General features: G+C 45.2%; 1 protein-coding gene across 9 annotated transcripts; it reads right to left on the bottom strand.

Moving 5' to 3' along the window:
* Nucleotides 1-87: 87 nt before the first annotated feature.
* Nucleotides 88-27,692, bottom strand: LY9 (lymphocyte antigen 9). 9 transcript variants are annotated; one of them, XM_045455188.1, is made up of 10 exons: nucleotides 27,507-27,689; nucleotides 23,602-23,928; nucleotides 11,195-11,470; nucleotides 10,395-10,700; nucleotides 9,015-9,284; nucleotides 7,594-7,761; nucleotides 6,724-6,777; nucleotides 3,954-4,207; nucleotides 3,508-3,579; nucleotides 88-526 (listed from the first exon to the last, which is right to left on the bottom strand). In XM_045455188.1, the coding sequence occupies exons 1-10, from the start codon at nucleotides 27,628-27,630 to the stop codon at nucleotides 458-460; spliced, it is 1,920 nt and encodes a 639-aa protein (XP_045311144.1). In that variant the 5' UTR covers nucleotides 27,631-27,689; the 3' UTR covers nucleotides 88-457. The 9 variants fall into 9 exon arrangements, 8 of the variants coding, with proteins under 8 accessions (XP_045311144.1, XP_045311146.1, XP_045311151.1 ...); XM_045455190.1 differs by having other exon boundaries at nucleotides 7,654-7,761; nucleotides 27,507-27,687; XM_045455195.1 differs by lacking the exon at nucleotides 9,015-9,284 and having other exon boundaries at nucleotides 7,654-7,761; nucleotides 27,507-27,685.

Genomic DNA, 27,692 nt, shown 5'->3' with positions numbered 1-27,692 from the left:
CCACGCAGGCGCCCCTCTGTCCTTCTATTTTAAAAGATACTGCAGTGGACATAATTTTACACAGATCTTCGTGCCCATGAGTGAGAATATCTGTTGGATCCATTTTATCACCTGTTTAGAAGATGGTGTGAAGGTACAGGGCCCTTTCAACCACATGTGGCCAGCCTTGGCAAAGCTCTAAGGTGGTGCATCTGAACTGAGGGGGGAAACTGAGCCTGCGTGGAGATGGATGGAGCAGAGGCATCTTGAAGGCCAGGGACTCCAAGAAGGAGCCTGTGTCTGATCTGTTCATGGGCTTGGGAAGTTACGACGGTGAGAGGAAGGGCGAGGGTCAAACCCAGGCACCTTTGAGATGCTGAAGGCAGTTCTGAAGTGCTCTGTCTGTAAGAGCGCCAGGCCCTACACAGTCCAGAACCCTCTCCGACCACAGGGAGAGAAGCAGCAGCTGCTTTTCTTTTCAGTCCAAATTTTCATAGGTAGGGGTTTCAGGAGACTCCAGATCATTCTGCTGTGGTGGTGGCACCACCTGTGAGCCAAAAGACATGCAAGAATATGGTTAATAAAGCCTGGGAGGCCCTGGTTTCCTCGCCCCTGTGCCGGTGAGAGAGGGAGGTGAGGCCAGGCTAAGATTGGTCCATGGTGTAGAAGTAGGATCATATGGACTGGCCCAGCAATGGAACAATCCATCGAGCTGACGGCAGGCATTTATGGGGACTCTCCTAATGGGAAGTTGGCTAGGCTCTCCGTGAGGGAGAGAGAGGACAGTTTAGCGCTGCGAGGTGAGGGGCTACAAAAATGACAATAAAAGGTCTCGCTCTCAAGAAGCCATGGTCTAATGAACTCAGCCTCTGCCCCAGCTGGAGAATGTAAAGATGTCAAGCTATTTCGGGTGGCAGAGATTATGGATCAAAGTCATGGCCCAGACCAGTAGGCCTTCGTGGTCCCAGGGTTCTGAGGACTCCTTGTCGGAGACTGTTCAGGGAGGGCACTGAGGAACAGTTGAGATGTGAGCGGATGCAGGGAGCAGGGGAGGCGGGGGGGCCGGCAATAGCTTGACGGTGGCATAAACCTTCGAGATGTCGTGCCGGGACTTGGGTCAGAAAATAAGTTTGAGAATTTCCTGCCCAAGTGGGCAACGAGAGCCTTAGGGGACCCGGAATCAGGACGGGTCCTCAAAATTCGGAAGGCAAGGGATAAATGCTGTTAAGACCTTGGCTGGGGAAATGCGTTGCTTTCCACTCAGGCTGTGGACGAGGGTGGCTGCAGGGGCCTGGAGTCCCTGGGGTGGGACCCACGTACCACTGACCAGACACATGGGGACTCCAGGCCATTCTGAAACTCAGAGCAGGGACTGACGTCCCTGACTTTAAGATTGACCAGTGTTGGCCCAAACACAGAGGGCCAGGTCAGAGAGAATCCAGCGAAAAGTACAGGTGTGGCCTCAAGGCCATAGGTGACGTCCCTTACTGGCTCAGCATAGGCCACGTTCCCACAAGACAGGACAGAGGCCAATGGTGGTCGAACTGAGCTACGCATCTGCACAAACTTTTACTGAGCAAATTCTGTCCAGTTTTTCAAGTTTATTTGAGAGAGAGAGAGAGAGAGAGAGAGAGAGAGAGAGAGAGTGTATAAATGCGGGTACCCAAGTGGGGAAGGGGCAGAGAGAGAGAGGGAGGGAGAATCCCAAGCAGGTTCTGCACTATCAGCACAGAGAGCGATTTGGGGCTCAAACCCACAAACCACGAGATCATGACCAGAGCTGAAGTCGGATGTTTAACGGACTGAGCCACCCAGGCGCCCCTCTATCCATCTTTTAAGGTCTAATTCAAATTAATTTTTTCGTGGAGCCTTTCCTGTCTACCTCAGTGCAGTGGTATCTTCCGCTTCCAATGTCTGGAAAACGCTTGGGAACTGCCCAACTAATGTAGGGTGTTTTCCTTGCCCCTGCAGGTGACTGAAGCGGCTCCACTCCTCCACCGAAAGCCAATAAGACAACAGGTCTTCAAGGTTAAGGACGGTGCCTTAAACACATCTGAATCCCCAGAGCACTCAGCCCAGTTCTGGGCAAACCAAAGGTGTTCAATCAATGTCTACTGATTGATTCATCAATCACAGGGTAGTAGCATAACTGAAAAGCTTTGAGGGTTCTTCTTTTTTAAAGTCTTGTTTTGGGGGTACCTGGGCAGCTCAGTTAGTGGGGCATCCGACTCCTGGTTTTGACTCGGGTCATGATCTCAGGGTCGTGAGATCGAGCCCCGTGTTGGGCTCCACGCTGAGCTTGGAGCCTGCTTGGGGTTCTCTCTTTCCCTCTCTCTGCTTCTCCCCTGCTTGCACTTTCTCTCTCTCTCAAAATAAATAAAATACTCATGAAAAAAATCTTGTTTGGACATGTTAAAACGAGGAGGAAAACAGGGAGGGAATTCTGGAGATTTGAAAGCAACAGTATATATGAACCCAATGTTCTCAGGGAAGTGAAAGTGAAGCAGGCAGCTAGATTCAAGCCGAGGTTAATTGTTTAAGATTTCTCAGGATTATTTTAAAGCTCCTTGTGGTTTTTAATACTTAAAGTCCAACTACTATCTGTATGACTTTAGGCAAATTTAACTTCTCCGGATCTCGGCTTCGGGATGACAGCACATTTATAGAGCTGTCCTAAGGATCACGCGAGAATATCAATGTTTTGTAAACTGTAAAATTTCGTGTTAAAGTGGGTTATTATTATCATTTAATGGTAAGTTCTACCATTAAGGGATCTTTTAACACCACAATAAAACCAATGTGTTGTAGTTAATGGCACATTCTCCAAAACATCTTGGCATTGGATTCTTGGCTAATTTCTAATTATTTGGGGAAATTGCCATTTTGGTGCATTGAGATGGGTTAGAAATAGATTTAGGAGGCATGTGGGTGGCTTCATGCGACTTCAGCTCAGATCATTATCTCACGGTTCGTGAGTTCGAGCCCCACCTCGGGCTCTGTGCTGACAGCTTAGAGCCTGGAGCTGCTTCAGATTCTGTCTCCCTCTCTCTCTATCCCTCTCCTGCTTGCCCTCTCTCTTTCTCTCTCTCTCTCCCCCTCTCAAAAATAAGTAAACATTAAAAACAACAATAACAACAACAACAACTTGTGAAGCATTTAGCACGATTCCTGGCACAACGTAAGCAATAAAGATTAGCTATAGAAAAAGGAAAAAAAAAAAAAGAAATAGATTTAGAAATATACATAGATTATACACTATTTGTGTTTGCAGCCCCTTATGCTAGTTAGTGGTAAGAATAATCAGTATAAAATATTATTAATTCAATTAGAAATGTTCAGCCTTTGGCCAGATATAAATCGGAAACATTTGTGTAAGCATCTCTATTGACCACAGAGTGTGTCTGGGAGGGGGACAGTGGGTAGGACTTAAGCTCCTCTGCCATGGGAATCTAGGACTTTCAGTTAAAATGGTCTGCACAATAATTCCTTACTTTAAGAGCCTCGGGATACAGAGAAAATTGTTCTCACCTTCTGAGGTGTCTGGATACAGCTGTAGATTGTGGCCGAACGCTCTTTCTGTTGAGGAACTGGGGTCTTTCCCTGTAACAGATCAACATCAGGCTATCTGTGCTCACCAGATGAGAGCTTTTCAGGGTGTCACTCTCAGCCCCTAAGGAGAGGGGACACCCAGCAGGTTCAGATTTCACACAGAGGGCGGTGGCTGTCTTAGTGCGGTGGGTACAGTGCTTCTGGTTGTTTGACATCTCCCTTATTAATGGCCCAACATTGGGAGCCGAGGACGAGCTCCTTCACTCCAAGGGATCCCGAGGTTTGGTTAACACGAGCAGAGCCACACTTGTCTGCTCGTGTGCTGCTGGTCCTGGCTCCCCGTGTGGGGGGACTAAGTCATCCGGGATATTGGATGGTGTTAGAACTGGAGGAGGAGGGAAGGTGTACTGGTCAAAAGGGCTCACCTGCAAGTTGAGGAATACTTGCGTATACACCGTGTTGTCTTGGGCCGTAGATGCAGGTGCATTCCTCAGCATGACCAGATCGTACTCAGCTTGCGTCTCAGAAGCCGAGTCAGGTCCAGTGTCCTCCTGGTATCTTCCAGCCTTGACCATGTCTGTCGTCTCCTCGGTTGTTCCACTGCTGTCAGAGCTGCTGGCAGAGGGGGGCCTAGACCGTTGCTTGGCAGTCTTGGGAAGAGTGTCCAGCTTCTCATACCCTTGGGAGAGCATGTTGCACAGTGTGTGGCCAGCGGTGAGTTTTGAACACATTGTGCGGGGTCGGTAGAAAGTATGGCCGCCCCCGCCTCGTTCTTGTTTTGTGGAAGGAGCCAAGCTACTCTGACTTCTACCCCGGGTGAGGCCTTAAGAACTGGAGGAGAGGTTGCTCTCCAGTCTTCCCTTAGGGGGTTCCGTCCCACTCTCCCTTCCTCCTTCCCTTCAAGCATTCACGTGTGATGACTTAGCAACTCTCAGGGAGCAGAAGTGGCCCCATTGGGTGAACCATCCTAAGTGCCATGATGGGTACTCTGGGAAAACGCAAAGGTCATTATGCCTGCTCTTCTTTATTTTATTTTGTTTTATTTTTTTCTTGAGAGAGAGAGAGAGAATGCACGTGGGCATGTGAGTGAGCGGGGGAGAGGCAAAGGGAGAGAGGGGAGGAAGGATCTTAAGCAGGCTCCTTGCCCAACCAGGAGCCCGACGTGGGGCTCCATCTCACAACTGTGAGATCATGAACTGAGCCAAAATCAAGAGTCAGATGCCTAACCAACTGAGCCACCCAGGTGCCCCAGACCTGCTCTTGAAGGAGGAGGGATAGAAAGGAGAAGGAATGGCCAGTTAGGAAACTAGTACGCTATTTTAGGGAAGAAGTAACAAGGAATGGGAATGTCTAGTGATGAGGTCTGGTGAAATAAATGAAGGCACATCCGTAGGATGGAATAAATGGGAGTCAGTCTTCATATACATATGTTAATATTACTAGGATATTCTGTTAAATTCAAAAAGCAAGTTTCAGAAAAATGTTACAGATTGCTTCCATATGTGTAATTAAATGAAGGGCACCCACCCACGCACCCACCACACACACGTACATGCACGCACGCACAAATGTATCTGACGCCTGTAAATGCATTAAAAGGCTCTGAAAGGATTTAGAAATACATCCTAACAATGAAGGCCGCTGGAGAGACTAGGAGATTGGGATTTGGAGGGAGATTTCATTGTATACCATGTGACTATATGAGTTTTCAATTAAAAAAAAATATCCTATTCAATGAAACAAACAAACAAAAAAAAAATGGTGACAGCATGAACCTAGGCAGTGACAGAAGATGGAGAGGCTTTGGAGAGATGGTGGAGAGGTTAAAGAAGCAGACCATGGGAGTGGAGGAAAGGTGCGCTGGGGAGGGCGGAAGGGCAGGGTGAGAGTGGTGTCCCCAGTACTACCCTACTCCTCCTACTGTGCCCAGGGTGCCAAGGAATGAGGGCACAGGCTGGGGGAGACCAGGGTCCGCCCTGCCAGCTGTGAGGAGGTAGCTGGTGGGAAGCTCCACCCTTAGCCTCAGTCCTGTTTCTTGGCCCCTTTCTCTTGGTTATACTTTTCTTCAGAGAAGCCTGCACTGTTGGATTATTTGAGCCCCTGGCCTCCCACCCAGTCCCTCCTCTTAGTATATCAACGTGGGGGATCTCCTCCAGGAGGGGTTACCAGGGGTTTTTAAAAGCAGGATTTGTTTGAGTGGGTGGAGTTTGGGGATTCCTTAGAACTCCAGAGCTTAGAGTTCAAGGTGGTAATTGAGGACACCAAGCGATGGGAACGGGGGTGGGAAGGTAAGATGCAGGCATCTCAGCTCACCACCCCAACACCTGTCAGGACAGGCCCACCTTCACACACTTTGTGCTGTTGGGGTGTTGCGCAGTATTTTGTTTGAAGAAAGCATGCCTTAGCTTTTTCAGAAATTGGGAAACTACTTCCTCAGTGATGCTCTTGGGTCATAGGTGTCTAGACGGTCTCACGGGTTTAATTTTCATTGGGTTTTAGTTTGGCTTCTGCCGCAGATTTGCCATTCTATCTGGCCTTTGTGTCTCCATTCTCAGAATGAGGAAAATGACTCCACCCTCATCAGAGGCTAAGTTCAAGTGATAATGATCAAAGCCTGAGGAGCTCTGGAGACCCCAGAGGGCAGGCTGCCTCTCCTAGCTTTGGTCACCTTCTCTCTGGAGTCCATCCTCATTGTGGTTTCTGTACCCCAAACCGCCTTCCTTCTCCAAACCACATTATTTCTCAGACTTTAACAGGTATATGATTCACCTTGTGAAGATGCAGACTAGAGCTCAGTATTCTGGGGTGGTGCCCAAGATTTGCGTTTCTTTTTTTTTTTTTTAAATTTTTTTTTTTTTTCAACGTTTATTTATTTTTGGGACAGAGAGAGACAGAGCATGAACGGGGGAGGGGCAGAGAGAGAGGGAGACACAGAATCGGAAACAGGCTCCAGGCTCCGAGCCACCAGCCCAGAGCCTACGCGGGGCTCGAACTCACGGACCGCGAGATCGTGACCTGGCTGAAGTCGGACGCTTAACCGACTGCGCCACCCAGGCGCCCCAAGATTTGCGTTTCTAACAAGCTCCTGGGTGATACTCATGTCGCTGGTTGGCAGACCACATAGAATAAATAGCCAGGCCTTGGAGCTTCCATCGGGCCCAGGGACCCCATAGCCTGTGTCATTGGTGATATTACCTGGCGCATCCGCTGGGGTTTCAGCTTGGTTGGAGCTGGAGGCTGGGACTGAGTCTGAGAAACCAAGGTAGAGAAGATTTATCAGTAGGGCTGTGAGGAGAGAGGCGTCTGATTTCGTGAGCGTCGAAACAGACGGGGAGAGATTTCTGGGGACACGGCCAAGGAAAAGGCTTTAGGGACAAGGTGAACCCTGATGTGAGCAGGAACCTACGTGAAAGGGCGACCAGAGTCTAAGGTCATCTTCAGCTGAGAAGGCGGCCCTGGAGCCTCCTGCCATCCCTCTGCCCCATCTGTGGTAGCCACTCCTCAGATTGGTTTGTTGGCTCGCATCAGTTATTCCAGGGATCCTACGTGTTCTAACCAATAGGCTCTTTCTGGGAACTAGTCCATTTCCACTGCAATATGAGATTCCGAGGGAGCTGCCAATCATAATAGCTAATCCCCTTGGCCACGGTGATTGGGCCAAGCCATGGTCACATGACCCGAGGCCAGGCCAATCAGAGATCTTTCAAATGAGAGTTGGAGGGAAACCTCTTTTTTCTCTTCCCGGTGGCGTATCTCCTAGTAGGTGTGCGTCTGGAGAGAGCAATTGCTGTGTTGTGGTACACTCCACCCCACCCGTCAGCTGGGGTCAGTAGGAAAGAACTAAGCTGGCTCGAAGGACAAAGTAGGGGTGAGAGATGGAGAGCTCTGGTCATTTTTGAGTCTCTGGTAACGTTTGTCCCTAAGGCCAGCTCCTTCCCTGCCTTCCCCACAACGAGCACCCCTCCTCTCCATCACTCTGAGAAGAAATGAGGTCTTCGGATAGACAGAGGAGGGGCGGGGGGGGGGGAAGGAGTGTCGGGGAGGGGAGATCATGAGAGGACAGACAAGCCTGCAAAGGTCCCAGGATATGGTCTAGGGCAGATGCCATTGATCTCAGAAACCCACGCCGTCCTTTTTGCTTCCACAGGCACCACCAGATGGAGATCCCAAAGCACAGAAGAATAAGAGACATCAAGGAGAGTCCAATGTAGAGCTTCATGTTTCTCTCGTGCCCTTTGGAGAGGAAATGAATGGTATTAGTATAAATAATGGTAGAGAGGTTGGAACAATCAGTGGACACAGCATAATGACCATCCTACCTGCCTCTTAAAATTTCATGCTATTGCAGAGCATATTCCTTTTCATTCATTCTACAACTATTCATTGAGCAGGTATTGTTCTGGACAAGAAGCTATAGTCTGTCTTATGACAGACACTGTCTCTAGGTACAGCCCCTTGCCCAGTGTCGCAGAGTTCATCCCGAACAGGATTTGAACATAGGCTGCCTGATTCTTAAACACCCTTATCCATCACACTACACTGCTCCTTTCTGTCAATGATATAAGGGCAGTTCCAGGCTCAAGACAGAGTCAAAATTCCCACTTAATTGGGCTCTAAATCCATCTGCTAGCCCGACCTAGCCTTGTCACATTCTAGGTAAACCTTCCTTTTTTCTACTTCCTTCTAGAGCAGAGCAGAGCACAGAACTCAGGGTTTCAATTGTGCTTTTGTTGTGTGGCCTTGTTCAAGTCCCTTATACTTTCTGAGTCTTGGTTTCTTCATGTAATGGAGAATAATAAGAATATTTGCCACATAAGATTATTGTAAAGCTGACTGTGTTAAAACTCACAAGGACCTAGACTAGTGGCATCTAGTGAGAGCCACCAGGGCTTCATTTCTTGCTTCTACTCTCAAGTATAGTGGCCACGAGCCATGGCAGGAGCCATTGGAATGTGTCCAGGATGACTCTGGAGCTGAATTGCTTACTTTATTTAATTTTTAAAACTTGAAATTGAAGTATGGCTATTCAGTTTCTTATTGAAAAACCTGATAAGTAGGTTTGGAGCAACTTGGATACGTAAATCTAGCTTTTCAACTCTAAGTTTTGTGAAATCTGAATACAGATCAAGTACTTCCCATGAAAATTTGGCATCTGAATTGAGATGTGCTGTTAGTGTAAAAACGTACCAGATTTCAAAGATTTAGCACAACATGAAATGTAAATTATCTCAAGGATAATTGCATATTGGCTACATATTGAAGTGATGATATTTGGATATAGTGGGTTAAGCAAAATATATTACTGAAGTTAATGTTACTTGTTGCTTTTTGCTTTATCTAATGTGGCTATTAGAAAATGTAAATTCCATGTGTGGTTTCCATTATATTTCTATTGGAATGTGCTACTCTAAAGTACTCTCGCCCACACTCCTTTGCTGCACTCATAAAGAACCACTCAGAATGCAGACTCTTGGATCCAAGGCAACCTGGGCAGATGTCACCGGGAAGAAACGACTGGGAGCTCTTGCTGACAGGGTTCCTGGTGGTACATGTGAAGTTGGGATGATTTTCATCACTTCTCCAAGAGATATTGAGGTGAGATCCCCCTTGGGACATGACAGTTCCTTTCTGTAGGAAGGTCCATAAGTATGTCACATTGTGTCCACTGTCCTCCACTGAACATGTCAGGCTGACCCTGCAGAGGCCATCCTCAGTGAGCTCAAGGCTCCCGGTGACTTTTGGCTTCTTCAGCCTCCCTGTGTGAGGAGAAAGACCTAATGTAGAGTCACGCCCACCCACTGGGCAGTCACCACGTCTTTACTCATTCAGAATATGCTCATGAAATTGTGTGTTGGAACTGCCTTAGGGCTGAGAAAGTGCCTCCAGGAGCCACAGACATTTTGGAGTGCACTTGGCCTTTCCCTCAGTGGCCATGAAATCTCAGACATATCAGTTCACCTCTTGGATGCTTGGATGCTCGGATGTTAAAGGAGTTAATAAAAAGTAGAAAAACAAAGATACCACATCATTCTATGGAGTACCCTGTGAAGGACGAGCAAACCCTTCCACACAAGTAAGCACAACATTCCGTGTGCTCCAAAGACTCTTCAAGGCTTATGCGTTGAGGTGCCATCGTCTAAGTTTTTTTTATTCAGGAGATAAAGTGTAGAGAGGTGAGTGCAGCACTGACACAGAGTTAGTGCCCAATAAACGTTAGCAATTTTAACGGAAATGTAAGATGGGCATCAGTTGTTCCCAATGCATTATTATTTTTACTAAATCTTCTTGCTTAAAAAAAAATTATATTTGAGTCACAGCTGCTATCGACGTGGACTAGCTGACTTCCAACATACTTTAGCAGAACCATGGACAGGGACTCTTTTCAGCTACTTCGACATCAACAAACCCAGGCAGGGGATGTGATGACAGGAGAGCCAAGCAGCCCTCGTGGGGGGGAGGTCAGAGGGTCTTTGGACACTAAAGGCTTTCTCCTCAGTCTTCTCCAATTCCACTCCAGCCAGCTGTTCTCTTATTCAAAAATGATAATATTCTATAAAAAAAAAAAACAAAAAAAACAAAAAACGACAAGCGATGCAGGAAAACAGTGGCGAGTATTGAAAGTTGGATGGTGGAGACCTAACTGGAAGTCTAGAAGGGGGATATTGGTAGGTGGATTTTGCCCAGCTGCTGGTTAAAAATTTTTCCTCCTGTGAGTTGACTGGTGTGGACCCAATAGTTGTTCAGGTGGCCTGAGGCATTTTGGTAGGAGGAGAGGCTTGAGGGAAGCAGGAGGCAGGGAAAGCAGCAAAGAGGAGAAACATTTCAGGGAAGGAATCTAATGCTTAGCGCTCTGCTCAGAAACTCACGGTAGACGAGCAGGGTGAAATGTTTTCTGCCGATGACTCTGGAGGCCTTTGAACACACATAGGCATAGTAGTGGCCAGCATTCTCCATCTTTAGCTGCCCGATCTTCAGGGAGTAGTCTTGGCCAGAGTTCTTGTCAGGCATCTTGGGCTTCACTTCCTGCTTTTTGGTGATAATAGATGTGTTAAACATCCAGACAATGTTGTTCACGTAGTGACCGGCCGAGAGTGTCAGGGGGAGGGTGACTGACTCCCCGAGGATCCCCACCACTGTCTCCCCCGTTGATCCTCCTCTGGAGGCTCCCGGAGCTGCAATCAGAGATGAGACATTGTGACTTTAGTTACTGGCCCTATGAACCCTCAGCCTGCCTGAAGGAGACTGAAGTCCCACAAGCTCTCCTGCCCACACCCCCTTTCCCTTCCTATCACGAGGCATCCCTGTGGAACACTTGTCACAGATAGATACACACCTGGCTCTGCCTTTCACACACCCAGTCCTCTCCTGCCCTTCCTGACCTTCTGAGGAGACCCCAGGGGATACCCCCACCCAAGCAAAGAACAAACTGGATCTCTTCATCCAAAGTCTCTTCTGTTCCCTTGTTCTACCCTTAGAGTTTCAGTTCCCTGGTAGTTCCTACATGCCCCGTCAGTCTCTCTCAGGCCTCAGATGGTAGAGTACAAGGGGTCTTCAAGCCTATCTTCTTGCTTCCCTATTCCACCTGTGTCCTGCCAGAACCCTGGCAGGGTTCCATAGCTACTCAGACTTTCTGGAATCGCCAGGAGGGCCTAAGTGGAACCTGTACCTGAACAGAACTGCCAGGCATGGATGGGCCTGGAGGTGCTCTGGCTGACTGGGTTCCTGGCTGTGCAGGTGTATGGCAGGTCTGGGTCACATGGCATCCAGTAGATGGTGATGGTGGAGGCCCCATGGGATTCAGAAGCATGGGTGTTCTTCGGGGTCCAGCTGTACAGAACACTCGTCCCTGCCCTCTCCACAGAGCAAATCAAGGTAATGTTGCAGGAGGCACTATCAGACGTGTTCACGGACTTCACGACAACTCGAGGCACCTGCACCTGCTCTGTATGGACAACAGCAATGAGACTACTCACATTCCTTCTGCAGCAGGACGAGGCTGAGAGAAGAAGGTGATGATGACAGAGGAGCTAGGCAGAGAAGGAAGAAGTCAGCATCCTTCAAGGGGAAGTTTTCAGGCTAGACTGCCTCTTTTCTACATTTCCGTAGATCCTCTACAGGTGTTATTTCCATGACTCAACATGACTGATTACTCCCCTCCCCATCAGTGTCTGAACTACTTGAGGACAGGGCCAATGCCTGTGCCTGGACGTCTAACACAGGCTCGGCCCATGAAAGTCACTCTTGAATGTTTGGTGAATAAATGGATAAATGAGTCAGCCCCAAACACTGTGGAGTAGGGAGCTCTGCCTCTAGATTTTTGAGTTCCTTTTGTCTTTTGATCTGAATTTATGACCTATTGTGCTTCCAGAACTCCTTCCTAGTCCTTTCCTTCCCTTTTGTTCCATTTCCCCTATCCACTGTGTGTGTGTGTGTGTGTACAGGTGTGTGTTTAAGTTTGCTTTTTTTGGGGAATTAGTAATACATAAAATTGAAAAGATACACGAAAGAGTATATAATTTAAAAAGCAAGCTATCTTGTCCCAGACACCTATTTCCTCTCCCCAGGAATTATTCCGAGGCATTTCTTGTTGATCTTTCTAGAAATATCCTAGGCATACATGATAGCACACTATATATACTGTTCTGAACCCTTTAAAAATCTAACAACATATTGGATTTCTGGGGAAGATGGACCCCAAGTAAGAGGACCCCAAGCTCACTTTGTCCCATGGATACAACCAGGTAGCACCCACATCAACGTAAATAACCCAGAAAACGACCTGAAGACTAGCAGAACAAACTCTCCACAGCTAAATGTATAGAAGAGGTCACATCAAAGAAGGTGGGGAGGGCAGAGATGCAGTTGGGAGCTAAATGGACACACAGGACTGTCCAAGGGAGGGAAGGTGCAAGAGGGGACAGAAACAGACTCTCATACAGGGAAGATGAGTCCTCATAACATTTAGTTTTGAAAAACAGTGGGGCCTAATTTCATGAGTTCTTACAATCAGTGGGGCTTAACACCTGGAACTTAAACATTATTTTTTAATGTCTAATTTTGAGAAAGAGAGAGACAGAGCATGAGTGGGGGAGGGGCAGAGAGAGAGGAAGACGTAGAATCTGAAGCAGGCTCCAGGCTCCGAGCTGTCAGCACAGAGCCTGACTTGGGGCTCAAACCCACGAACTGTGAGATCATGACCTGAGCTGAGGTCGGATGCTCAACTGACTGAGCCACCCAGGTGCCCTAACACCTGAAACTTTAAAAGTCAGTGGGCTCAGCTCTGGGAGGGGGAGAGAAAACTGAGTACCTGCCCTTAAAAAGGCAGCACCACAAACGGCTCTGGAGATACAACATAGAAGCAGCAGTTTGAAACCCCTGTAATATATGGGAAAGACATTTGTTTACTAATCTCAGAGTGTGTGCTGTAGGGGCAGAGATTGTTGAGAGCTTCTCCAGGAACGAGGGAGCTGGTGGAAATCATATCCCTCCCTGGCCCACCAGCCCAGACACATGGACACCTGTGGGGCCCATGTCCCACCACTGGGACACCAGTGTAGGGCCAACACTTAATACCTAACTTGCTAGCCGCACACTCCACCCCTGCATTCTCCCATAGATATGCCCTCTCCAGTTATGCCTCTGTTCTAGGTCCCTTCCCACAGCAGACCTGAACAAACCTTGCTAACACCAGACACCCTGTCTTCCACACTAATCCCCCCTCCTCCGGCCCCACCGCTTTTGCAGATCTGTCCCCTCCAACCCAGCCTGCCTGGTTCCCATTGGCTACAGGTCCCCTTCTGCAACCAACCAGCGCAAACCTTGATAATGCTGCCAAGCCTGCCCCTGCTTTCTCTTGTGGCCCTGCCCCCTCCAATGCACTCTTGGATGGAGCGCATCCAAAATGAGGCCACAAGCCTGGCAGTGTGCAAGCAGTGCCAGCAGGGGCCAGCAATGGGCCGGGGACAGACATCTGGTCTGACTACAGGCCCTGCCCACCAATGAAAGCTTTTCTGGAAACAAAATAAGGAAAGCGCCCTGCAGTTCAGTGCTACTGCATCTCTGGCAAATGCGTGGTCTGAATTGACTCAAGGCCAGGGCCCCAGATTGGCCCACTAACAACGCAAGGACCAAACCCTGCCCACAACAGGAAAGGACAGCCATTGCAGATGACTGGACTGAAGGCAAAAGTGGCTCAGCCACAACAGCAGGGCATACACAACACACGTAGGAGACACCCCTGAAGCTCCAAGTTCTGGTGAACAAGGGACACTGCACTGCAGGGCACTCTAGGTCCTCTTCTTCATAAAGCCACTACTTTTTTCAAACGTCTATTTATATTTTATGTACAGAGAGAGAGAGGGCACAAGCAGGGGAGGTGCAGGGAGAGAGGGAGACAGAATCTGAAGCAGTCTCCAGGCTCTGAGCTGTCAGCACAGAGCCTGACATGGGGCTTGAACTGATGAGCTGTAAGATCATGACCTGAGCTGAAGCTGGATGCTTAAATGGCTGAGCCACCCAGGCACCCCAAGCCACTACTTTGAAGAGCAGGAGATGAAACTGACTTTCCTACCACATATAAACAGATAGAGTTAGACAAAAGAGGAAACAGAAGACTATGTCCCAAATGAGAGAACAAGACAAAATCATGGCAACAGAAATAAAAGAAATGGAGATAAGTAGTATGTCTGATAAAGAATTTAGAGTAATGGTCATAAAGATATTCACTGGACTTGAGAAGAGTGGAGGACCTCAGTGGAGTGGAAGGCCTCTCTTTAAAAAAGAGATAGAAAACATAAAAAGAACCACGCAGAGAAGAAGAACTCAACAACTAAAATTAAAAATACACAGATGGAATAAAAAGACCAGAGAAGGCAGAACAGACCAGTGACATGGAAGACAGAGTAATGGAAAACAGTCAAGCTGAACAGAGGAAAAAAATAATTAGAAAAAAAGAAAATAGACCAGGAGCTCAGCAACACCATCAAGTGTAATAATAGCATTATAAGGATCCCAGAAGGAGAAGAGAATTTGAAGAAATAATAGTAAAAACTTACTGAATCTGATTTCTGAAACAGAAATCCAGATCCAGGAGACACAGAGAGCCCCCGAAAATCTCCTAAGGACGTCCACACCAAAACACGTAGGAATTAAAATGGCAAAAAGTAGTGATAAAGAGAATAATTTAAGAACACCAAGAGAAAACAGTTACATGCAAGGGAGAATCCCATAAGGCTATGAGCTAATTTTTCAGTAGAAACTTTGCAGGACAAAAGGGAGTGGCATGATATACTCAAAGTGCTGACAGGAAAAAACCTGCAACCAAGAATACTCTATCAGGCAAAGCTATTATTCAGAATAGAAGGAGACACAAAGAGTTTCCCAGACAAATGTTAAGGGAATCCATGACTACTAAACCAGCCCCGCAAGAAATGTTAAAGGGGACTCTTTGAATGGAAAGGAAAGATCATGAGTAGGAGTGAGAAAAGTAGGAAGCACAAAAGCAATAAAAATAAATTTATCTGTAGAAATCAAAGGATTCACAAAATAAAAAGATGTAAAGTATGGCACCATATACCTAACATGTGGGAGGGAGATGAGTAAAGAATAGGTTCAAATTTAATTGACCATTAAATTAATATAGGCTGCTATACGAAACAGATGTTATATATAGACCTAATGGTAACCACAAATCAAAAATCAGTGATAGATATGCAAAGAAATAAACAGAAAAGAATCCAAGTATATCACTACGAAAGCCAGCAAATGGTGAGAGAAGAGAGCCAGAGAAGAAAGAGAGCTACAAAAACAACCACAAAACAAACAACAAAATGGCAATAAGTACATACCTGTCAATAATTATTTTGAATGTAAGTGGACCGAAAGCTCCAGTCAAAAGACATAGCATGGCAGAATGGATAAAAAAAGCAAGATCTATTTATATGCTGCCTATGAGAGACTCATTTCAAACCTAAAGACACATGCAGATTAAAAGTGAAGTGATGGAAAACCATTGATTATGTGAATGGAAATGAAAAAAAAAAAAAAAGCTGGCAAAGCAATACTTACATAATTGACAAAATGGGCTTTACAACAAAGAGTGTGACAGGAGAAAAAGGACACTATGTAATCGTAAAGGGTACAATCCAATGAGAATATATAACAATTGTAAATATTTATGAACCCAACATAGAAGTACCCAAATACATAAAGCAGCTAATAACAAACGTAAAGAAAAGGAAGTAATTGATAGTAACACAATACTAGTAGGGGCCTTTAACATCCCACTTACATCAATGGATAGATCATCCAAACAGAAAATCAACAAGGAAACAAGTGGCTTTGAATGACATATTGGAACAGATGGATCTAATAGATATATTCACAACATTTCATCCTAAAACAGCAGAATACACATTCTTTTCAAGTGCTCATCAGCATTCTCCACAATAGGTCACATACTTGGCCACCAAACCAGTCTCAACAAACTTAAAAAAATCAAAGTCATATGATGCATCTTTTCTGACCACCACACTATGAAACTAGAAATGAATCACAAGAAAAAATTTGGAAAAAATACAAACACATGGAAGTTAAATAACATGCTATTAAACAATGAATGAGTCAACCAAGAAATCAGAGGAAATAAAAAAAATACACGTAGAAAATGAAAATGAAAACACAACGGTTCAAAATCTTTGGGATGCAGCAAAAGTTGTTCTAAGAAGGAAGTTTATAGCAATCTAGGCCTACATCAAGGAGCAAGAAAAATCTGACATAAACAACCTAATTTTACACCTAAAGGAGCTACAAAAGAAGAACAAACAAAACCCCAAACCAGTCGAAGGAAAGAAATAATCAAGGTGAGAGCAGAAGTAAATGAAATCAAAACTTCAAAACAGACAAACAAACAATAGAACAGATCAATGGAACCAGGAGCTGTTTCTCTGAAAAGATCGACAAAATTGATAGGCCTTTAGCTAGACTCAGACAGATAGAGAGAAAGAGAGAAAACTCAAGTAAACAAAATCTGAAATGAAAGAGGATAAATAACTGACACACAAAAGGACAAAGGATTATAAGAGAATATTATGAAAAATTATGTCAATAAATTGCACAATCTAGAAGAAATGGATAAATGCCTAGAAAATATAACCTCCCAAAACTGAATCAGGAAGAAATAGAAAATTTGAACAGACTGATTACCATCAATGAAATTGAATCAATAATCAAAAAACTCCCAAAACACAAAAATCCAGGACTTGACATATTTATAGATGAATTCTACCAAACATTTAAAGAAGAGTTAATGCCTATTATTCTCAAACCATTCCAAAAAATAGAAGAGGAAGGAAACTTCTAAATTCATTCTATGAGGCTAGCATTACCCTGATTCCAAACCAGATAAAGACACTACCAAAAAGAGAGAGAGAGAGAGAGAGAGAGAACTACAGGTCAATGTTTCTGATGAACATAGATACAAAAATCCTCAACAAAAAAATTAGCAAACCAAATCCAGCAATTCATTAAAAAAAATCACTCACCATGATCAAGTGGGATTTATTCCTGGAATGCGAGGGTGGTTCAATATTCACAAATCAAATGACATGATACATCCCATAAACACAGAAAGGATAAAAAGCATCTGATCATTTCAATAGATACAAAAAAAGCATTTGACAAAGAACAACATCCATTCATGATAAAAATCCTCAACAAGGTAGGTTTAGAGGGAACACACCTCAACAAAATAAGCCCATATATAAAAAATCCCACAGCTAACGTTATACTTAATAGTGAAAAACTGAGAGCTTTTCTGCTAAGGTCAGGAACAAGAAAGGATGTCTACTCTCACCACTTTTATTCAAACTAGTACTGTATGTCCTAGCCATAGCAATTAGACAACAAAAAGAAATAAAATGTATCTGAATTGGTAACAAAAAAGTAAGACTTTCACTATTTGCAGGTGACATGATACTATGTGTAGAAAACCCTAAAGATTCCACCAAAAAAAAAAAAAATCCACTAGAACTGATAAATGAATTCAGTAAGGTTGCAGGGTACAAAATCAATATACAGAAGTCCATCACATTTCTATACACTAATAATGAAGCAGCAGAAAGAGAAATTAAGAAAACAGTCTCATTTACAATTGCACCAAAATTAATAAAATACTCAGGAATAAACTTTACCAAGGAGGTGAAAGATCTGTACTCTGAAAACTGTAAAACACTGATGAAAGAAACTGAAGAAGACACAAAGAAATGGAAAGATATTTCATGCTCATGGATTGGAAGAACAAATATTACTAAATTTCCAGGTTAGTCAAAGCAATATACAGATTTAATGCAATCCCTGCCAAAATACCAACAGCATTTTTCACAGAACTAGAACAAACAATGCTAAAATTTGTATGGAATCACACAAGAACCTGAATAGCCAAAGCCATCTTGAAGAAGAAGAACAAACTTGGAAGTATCATGATACGAGATTTCAAGATATACCAAAGAACTTTAGTAATCAAAGCAGTATGGCACTGGCACAAAAATGGACACAGAGATGCATGGAACAGAATAGAGAGCCCAGAAATAAACCCATGATTATATATCAACTAATCTTCGACAAAGGAGGCAAGAATATTCAATGGGAAAAAGACCATCTCTTCAATAGTGTTGGGAAAACTGAACAGCTACATACAAAAGAAAGAAACTGAGCCACCTGCTTACACCATATACAAATGTAAACTCAAAATGGATTAAGGACCTAAATGTGACACTTTAAGTCATAAAAATCCTAGAAGAGAGCCCAGGTAGTGATTTCTCTAGCATTGGCCATACCAACATTTTTGTAGATCCTGAGGTAAGGGCAACAAAAGCAAACATCAACTATTGGGACTACATCAAAATAAAAAGCTTCTGCACATCAAAAGAAACAATCAATGAAACGAAAAGACAACCTATTGAACGGGAGAAGATATTTGCAAATGATGTATTCGATAAAGGATTAGTGTCCAAAATATATAAAGAACTTATACAACTAAACACCCAAAAAACAAATAATCCAATTAAAAAATGGACAGAAGACGTGAATAGACATTTCTCCAAAGAAGACATCCAGATGCCAACAGACACATGAAAAGATATTTGGGGTGTCTGGGTGGCTCAGCTGTTTAAGCGACCGACTCTTGATTTTGACCCTTATGACCTTATGGCTCTGCTGACCATGCATAGCCTGTTTGGGATTCTCTCTCTTCCTCCTCTTCCCCTCCCCTGCTCATTCTCTCTCTGTCTCTCTCTCTGTCTTTCTGTCTCAGAATAAATAGATTAAAAAAAAAAAAAGAAAAGTTGGTCATCATCACTCATCATCAGGGAAATGCAAATCAAAACTACAATGAGACGTCATATCATACTTGTCAGAATAGCTAAAACAAAAAAAAAACACAAGAAACAACAAGTGTTGGTAAGGATGTGGAGAAAAAGGAACAACAGCATTGCATTGTTGGTGGGAATGCAAACTTGTGCAGCCACTGCAGAAAACAGTATGGAGGTTCCTCAGAAAATTAAAAATAGAACTAACATATGACCCAGTAACTTCACAACTGGGTATTTACCCAAAGAATATGAAAACACTAATTTGAAAAGATATATGCGCCTCTACGTTTGTTGCAGCATTATCTACAGTAGCCAAATTCTGGAAACAGCCCAAGTGTCCATCGGTAGATGAATGGATAAAGAAGATATGGTATATATAAGTGAATATTATTCAGCCATAAGAACAAATGAAATCTTGCCATTTGTAACAATAGATGGCTCTAGAGAGTATTTAGCTACGTGAAATAAGTCAGTCAGAGAAAAACAAATACTATATGATCTCACTCATATGTGGAAATTAAGAAACAGAATGAGCAAAGAAAAAAAACCAACAAAAAAAATAGACGATGCTTAACTACAGAGAACACACTGATGGCTGGCCAGAGGGGAGGTGGGTAGGCGATGGATGAACTAAGTGAAGGGGATTAAGAGTACACTTATGATGAGGGTGTCTGGGTGGCTCAGTCGGTTGATCATCTGACTGGCTCAGGTCATGATCTCATGGTTTGTGAGTTCGAGCCCACATCAGGCTCACCGCTCTCAGTGCAGAGCCCCCTTCAGAACCTCTGACCCCCTTTCTCCCGTCCATTCCTCCACTCATGTGCGCTCTCTCTCTCAAAAATAAGTAAATAAACGAACATTTAAAAAAGGCTACACATGTGATGAGCACTGGGTGCTGTATGAAGTGTTGAATCACTGCTGAATCACTATACTGTATGCCTGAAACTAATATAACAGTGGATGCTAACTATGCTGGAATTAAAAAAAAAATTAACACTATATCTTGGGAATTATATGTCGGTGCACATTGATTCATTATAGAATCGATCACTGATTCAATAGAGTTGATTCAGTCTATTTCTATTCGCAGCATAGAATTCCATTTCTTTAATATATGCGGAGCCCTCTACAAATCAATGAAAAAAACCTACCTGATAGAAAGATGGTGTCATAGGCTGAATTGTGTCTTCCCAAAGTTCAGATGTTAAAGCCCTGACTCCAAGTGCCTAAGAATATGTTTTTATTTGGATATAGGACTGTGTTTGGAGAGAGAAGTCATTAAATTAAAATGAGGTCATTAGAATGGTCCCTAACCCAATATGACTGGTGTCCTTACACGAAGAGGGGGCACCTGAGTGGCTCAGTCAGTTAAGTGTCTGACTTCGGCTCAGGTCACCATCTCGCGGTCCGTGAGTTCGAGCCCCGCGTCGGGCTCTGGGCTGATGGCTCAGAGCCTGGAGCCTGCTTCGGATTCTGTGTCCCCCTCTCTCCCTGCCCCTCCCCCGCTCGCTCTCTGTCTCTCTCTCTCTCAGAAATAAAATAAAAACATTAACAAATTTTTAAGAAGAGGAGGCTGGGACACAGACAACACGGACAGAATGACAACCGTGTGAGAACCCAGAGAGAGAAGGTGGCTATTTGCAAGCCAAAGGGAGAGGCTTCGGAGGAAACCCAACCTGCCGACATCTTGACTGGTCTCCAGAGCTGCGAGAAAGTAAACTTCTGTTGTTAAAGTTACTGTCTGTGGTACTTGGTTATGGCAGCCTTAGCAAACCACTATGGATTTTGGTACCAGAAATGGGTTGCTGCTGTAACAAACACCGAAACATGTGGAAGTGGCTTTGGACTCGGCTAATGGCTACAGGTCTAGAGGGTTTTGAAGCATGTGTTAGAAAAAGCCTAGACTGTCCTCAAGAGACGGTAGAAATATGGATGTTAAAGTTGGTTCTGGTAAGGGCTCAGAAAGAAGAGAGGAGAGCTGAAGAGGAAGCTTCCGTTATCCTAGAGTCACACAGGGTATTATCATGAGCAGAATATTGGTAGAAATATGAACGCTACAGGTGTTTCTGGCGAGGTATGAGATGTAACTGAGGAACATGTTATTGGACACTAGAGGAAGTGACCCACTCGTCACAGAGTGGTGAAGAATTTAGAAAAATTGCGTTCCAGTGTTTTGTAGAAAGCAGCAGATTCAGGGGTTGCCTGGGTGGCTCCATTGGTTGAGCGTCCAACTCTTGATTTCAGCTCAGGTCATGATGTCATGATTTGTGGGTTTGAGCCCTGGGTCGGGTTCTGCGTTGACGGTGCAGAGCCTGCTTGGGATTCTCTCTCTCCCTTTCTCTCTCTCTGCCCCTGCCCTGCTCACACATGCACACACTCTCTCTCTCTCGAAAGAAATAAACTTAAAAAAAATTTAAGAAACAAACTTTAAAAAAAGAAAGTAGCACATTTAAATGATAAATCTGAGTATTTCGCTAAAGAGATCTCTAAGCAAAGTATTGAGGGCCCTATGTGGTTTTTCCTTTCTGCTTGTCGTAAAATTTTAGAGGAGGGCCATAAATTGAAGAAGGAAGTGTTGAGAAAGAAGGAACCAGAACTTGAAGATTTAGAAAATTCTCAGCCTATAAGGTGTGGCTAGGCAACATTTGCTGAAGAGATTACAGTGCAACTCATGGATTTAGTCAACTCTATCAGCAGAAGTGTGTCCAGCCTGGACTGAAGGGACAGAGGTGGGACAAAATTACGAAACGCTGTCACACTTGTGGGATTCTACAGGATTGGCCAATAGAGCTACTCAGTTGAGATCATGCCTTATCCTTCGAGAAGAGGGAAGAATATGCCCAAGAGCAGTTCAGAGGTGGATAGGGCTGCCACTGCCTTTGCCCCCACCCCCCGGCCTAGAGGGCACAGGCCCAGGGGCAGTTGGTGGGGCGATTTCCTTCTTGGTTCCAGAGGTCAGGGTTGCTGCCCAGGGCCAAGGGGGGGGGGGGCGGCCACCCAGGGGGCCCAGAGGATAGAGCATAGGGCCAAATAAGATTGTTCTTAAAGGTTAAAATTTAATGGAATTTGACCTGCTAGATCGCAGACTTCCTTGGGATCCATGGCCGCTCTCTTCTTTTCTATTGCTCCCTTTTGGAATATGAATGTCTATCCTATGCCTATCCTAGCATCCTAGTATGGAGACAGATAACTTGTCTGGTTTTACGGCTTCACAGCCGGGGTGGGGGTGGGGGGGAATTTTGCCTCAAGACAAATTACATCTCAAGTCTCACCCATAATGCTTTAGATGATATCTAGATAAGCTTTTGGACTTAGAATTGATAGTGGGGTGTCTGCTGAGATGGAATGAATGTATTTCGCATATGAGAAGGAAGTGAGTTTTGGGGGGGGGGGCCAGAGGGCAGACTGTTATGAACTGAATCGTGTCCCTACAAAATTCATATGTTGAAGTCCTGATCCCCGGTACCTCAGAATGTGACTGAATTCGGAGACAGAGCCTTTCAAGAGATAATTAAGGGGGGGCGCCTGGGTGGCTCAGTCAGTTGGGTGTCCTACCCTTCATTTCTGCTCGGGTCATGATCTGATGGTTCGTGGGACTGAGCTCTGCACTGACAGTGCGGAGCCTGCTTGGGATTTCCTCTCTCTCCCTCTCTCTCTCCCCTCTCTCTTCCTCTCTCTGCCCCTCCCCCACCCATCTAGCACGTGCTCTCTCTCAAAATACATAAACAGACTTAAAAAAAATATGAAGAGGGAGTTAAGTTGAAATTAGGAACCAAGGAACAGACTCTCAGCCCTACAGGACAAATTGCTAGTCACCAGAAGGGAGGCGTGGTGGGGGAATGGGTGAAACAGGTGAAGGGGACAGAGGGAACAGGTGACACTCATATTGGTGAGCACTGAGTAACGTACAGAAGTGTTGAATCACTATATTGTACCCTGAAACTAATATAACACTGTATGTTAACTATACTGGAATTAAAATAAAAAACCTAAAAATAAAGAATGACTTACATGGATTATACATTAACCAGTAAACAATTTATTTAAAAGGACACTTTTTAACTTCTCTTTTCTTGATAGGACCGTGTGAGGACGTGTCGAGAGGGTAGTTATTGGCAAGCGTGGAAGCCAGGCCGCAGGAGAAACCCAACCGATATCTTGAGTTTGAACTTCCAGCCTCCAGAACCGTGAGAAAATAAGTTTCCGTTGTTTAAACCACCCCGTCTGTGGTATTTGGTTATGTCAGCCCTAGCAAGCTAGTATAGATGGGTAAAGGGTATTATAACAGGGTTACAGAAAAGAGAATACAAACGGCTTTTAAACCTATTTTGTCTGTGTTTTCACTCTGACATCTATATTTATGGAACCGGATGAAAGTGACCAACAAGATAGTCCTATCTGTCCTCGAGGGATAAACTGCTGGAGAGAAAAAAAAAAATCTGCTTTTAAAAATAAAAGATTAGGGGCACCTGAGTGGCTCAGTCGGTTGAGTGTCTGATTCTTGATTTTGGCTCAGGTCATGCTCTCACTCGCAGTTTGTGAGTTCGAGCCCAGCGTCAGGCTCTGTGCTGACAGCGTGGAGCCTGCTTGGGATTCTCTCTCCCTCTCCCTCTCTCTCTCTGCTACCCTCTCTGTCAAAAATAAAGAAATAAACATAAAAAAACCCCAAAAGATCAAAACCCACAGAAGCCCCTCTAGAACTCACCATAGACACGCAGGATGAATTCCTCATCAATGGTGACTTCAGAATTCTTGTGGTTTATCTGGGCTTTGTAGGATCCTGCGTCTTTCAAAGTCAGGTTGCTGATAGACAAGGAGTAGTTCCAGCTGATGTTCAGTCGGTTCTGGTAGCTTTTGTCCATAATGATAACTTGTGTTTCTGTGACTGCTAAAGCAAGAGCTTTTTGGGGACCATTCCAGGTGACGTGCTCAATCTCTGTGTCCACTGAAGTGTTCAGGGAGAAAGTCACCGAACCCCCTAGAATCCCTGGCACCACTGTTGGGGGTGAGTCCTTTCCAGAGGCTTCTAGTCCTACAGCGACAGAAGAGGGAGTGGAGGAGCAGTTGGACTCTTCAAGTCAGCCTTCATTCATTCATTCATTCATTCATTCACTCATTCAATACAAACATAGTGGGAATAAATCCCAGATGATGAGAAATGAAATAAAATGCCAGCCCTCCTTCCTCTAGGCTTGTTGCCTAACAAAATCATTCATTCATTCCCCAAATTAACTTTCATTCACTTTCTCCCGTGAATGCATCTACAATAATCAGTGAAACAGACATTCTAGGTTTCTGTCCCAGCAGGGAAACTAGCCTTGTGACTTTGGGTGAATTTTTGAATTTCTTTGAGAATCAGTTTACTCATCTATAGGACAGAAATGTTCATTATGGGTGTGAATGAATAGAGATGGTACAATTGGAATAAAATCACGTTGCTGTAAATCATAAAGAACAAAAGAGGTAAAAAAAAAAAAAAAAGGAGCACCTTTTTAAAAATTAGATGGCGAGATGGATGCCTAACAGCGTGGATAGATGGATAGGTGTGTGAGAAAGCGAGTGAAATCCAAGTGATGGCAGATCCAGGGTGGGAAGCATATGAGTGTTCAGTGTAAAATTCTTTCAAGCTTTCTCTGGGCTCAAGAATTTTCATAATGAGACGTTAGCAACAAAAGGAGCATCTGTCTCACTCTTCCTTTCCCTCATGGCCCAGGGGATCTCAGACTGGCTTTGCCTTGGCCGGGGAAATCTGGTCTGTCCTTAGGAACAAGGTTTGGGGTTCGGGATAGTAAGTAAGCCTCATCTCCGGAAAGACCAAGATCCCCGATAAACATTGTTACCACGGCTTCCAGAGGCCCGGCATCTGTCCGAGGTAGCTCATTTCCTTGTAGGGGCCCTGTGAATGTCGGCTGGGTGACCCCAGCCTGGATTCCCAGATTCAAGGACTTCTGAGGCTCTGGAGAGTCCTCTGAAAACTCTGGACTAGATCAGATGGGTTCAGGACCCAGATTACTCCAGGAATCTGGGCGGAAAAATAAGTAAAAAATGTTAGAGAGAGAGAGAGAGAGAGAGAGAGAGAGAGAGAGAGAGACAGGAAAGGCCCAGGTACAGCCTGGACTGATGGAAAAAGGCCGAGGCATGCTCTGAATACCCAGAGGGTACAGAATTATGCAGATACAGAGAAGAGACTCCCAGACTGGTGTAGATCAGGTGTGTGTGTGGAGGGTTCTCTATCCATCATCATCCAAGCACTTGGACCTTGTGGAGAGGCAGCTAGGAAGGACGCAGAGCTAGGGACCTTGGACAAGCTAGGCTAGGTCACTTCAGGTGAATTCTGGGGGGTAGTCAGAAGGGAGAAACTTGGTTGGTTTTGATGCTGGCTTGAAGTTGCCTTACAGAGAGCTCTTCTCATCTGGAAGATGCTCGCGATTGCTACGTCATGGAGAAATCACCTCGTTCAATCCTCAAAATTACCTGGTGACCAGCCCCCCCCCCCCCCCCCCCCCCTTTTTGTTCACAGGCGAGGAGCTAAAATTTCAAGCGTTTTAACTATTTGCTTGAGACGACAGGGTCGGTCACCTCTCTCTTCACATCAAAGATCAGCAAAGGTCCCCAGACTGTCAGCAAGGGGAGCGGGAGGCGGTTCGTGTCGGTCAAACCCTGTTACCTGGTGAAGCAAACAATGCTACATAACAGGTATCAGCCACCTTATTTCGAACTACTGATGTTGAACTATTATTGTGGCAACTCGTCAAATGGCATTCAACGGTCGTGATAACTGAATTTGGCTTCTCTGCCTTTACTAGTTTCCAAATAAGCCACTTAGCGATCATTATAACAATCAGCTTCTACCAACGAGGTACCGAGCACTGACATGTATCATTTTTAATCTATTAAGAGAGTCTTGCATGATCCAATTTACAAATCACATTCTCTACTTAAGACGCAGAGACTCCTACAGCTAGGAAGTAATGGAACAAAGATTTAATTTCAAATGTTTCTGACTGGCCCAAGGTAAGCCACTTTGGCATGAAGGTTATTCTGAGCTGAAGGCGATCGAGACCGTGTGGGCTCAAGAGAAACTTTGCCCCTCCCTTCACTACATAGAAGACTCTAAGTTGGGGTCTTTCCCAGGATAAGGGCTATGAGCAGAGATAAATCTGATCTGCGTGACCCATCTGTATGGCACGGCGAACATCTAATTAGAACATCTGTTCTCTTTGTCGCCCTGTGAACTACTCGCCTCCCCTCGGAAGTCCCAGACCCCTGCTCCCTTCTCCTTAGTTTGGGATGACATACAGACCTCATTTTGCCTGTCTTTGAAATTCCGTGTCTGTGTGGATTCCCCATACATACACCATTAAGTTGTATTTTCTCCTGTTGATCTGTCTCATGCCAATTGGATTCTTAGTCCAGCTGGAAGGACCTTGAAGGGGACAGGAATCCTTACTCTCCAAACAGGGGACAGGACTTTCTGCTCCCTGACACACTAAAACGGAAGGACTTTTCACCCTACTGTCTCCTAAGTTCCTGAAACCACTCCTTGGATCCACAAAAGCATCAAGGTAACTCCCTGCTAGACCAAAACAGGGAAGTTTGAGGTTATCCCGTCTGGTGGAGCTAGACAGAGGGAGACGCCTCTCTGCCTGGAAATTGACTTGTTGGTCACCTGAGGCTTGGGTGACATTGCATTGGCTAATTTCGGGTTTCTCCAACACAACCAAGAAGCACCCCAAAAGTTGGGTGTGGATATAAAGAGCCGTGATGCTTCCGATGTTTTTATGGTGAGCAATGATGAAAATGGAAAATGAGGAGAGTTCAGACTTGACCTCAGCCCTGGAATCTAGGCCCCTCTCTTCCATACATGCATCTGGGAGTTCTTCTAGAACTCCCCTCACTGCCTACCCCTCCTACTCCCACTACTTTTCGGGTCCCTATGCTACTGTACCGTGCTCCAAGGCCCTGGGGAAAATAGGATTACCAGGGGACAGTAGATGCCACCACACCGGGTGGCTGAGACATTCCCTGGGGTAGTGGGTCAGCTCTGCCTGCTGGCCGTGCTGCTGAGAGACGTTTCCCAGAAACTTGCAGGACTTGGGCCTTGATGGGGAGGTAGGATGTGAGGAGAAAAGGACACTCAGAGAGCAGCCACCTAGCCCAGTGCCACCAGACCATCTCCAGATCCCCAGGGAAGCCTGAAGTTTGGGATAGAAGAGAAACAGGGCAGAACGTAGAAAGAAGTTGCAGGAGTTCCATGTGTCCCGAAGAAAGGGGGGTGGCTAGTCATCAGGGGAAACTTCCGTATCTCTCTGTGCATTCTATCCACACTGTGTGGGGAGCAAACTCACCACTCAGCATTTCTCAGCAGGAAAAGGTGAGGGTGAGAGGAACACAGTCTGAGCCCAGACTTGTTTGAGACCGGGGCCAGGATGCTGTCTACTCATGGTGAGTGACTGTGCATGCATTCACACACGGAGACACAGCTGGGAATAAGGTGGGACCCGCAGAGTGACCACGAAGGGAAGAGGTTCCTGAGTTTACCAGCAAAGAATGTGACCGGCCCCAGAGGGACACCACGAGCAAGCGGTGGTGGCCGCAATGTGGACTTACCCATGAGCAGGAAGAGGAGATGTGTCCACAGTAGGGGAGAGAATACGTGCGGCTGACTCTTCTGTGGTTTTCTGGAGAAGGACCGTAGCACCCAGTCATCTGGGTGTTTCTTTGGACCCGCCATGATGATCTTCTCTCAGACCTCAGGCTGAAAGAGGAAGTGCTTACCACAGCTTCCCTGCTTGT

The sequence above is a fragment of the Leopardus geoffroyi genome, chromosome C3 (genome assembly GCF_018350155.1).
Source record: "Leopardus geoffroyi isolate Oge1 chromosome C3, O.geoffroyi_Oge1_pat1.0, whole genome shotgun sequence".
Lineage (NCBI taxonomy): Eukaryota > Metazoa > Chordata > Mammalia > Carnivora > Felidae > Leopardus > Leopardus geoffroyi.
The sequence above is the reverse complement of the archived record's forward strand: the minus strand, read 5'-3'. Positions and strand labels throughout refer to the sequence as shown.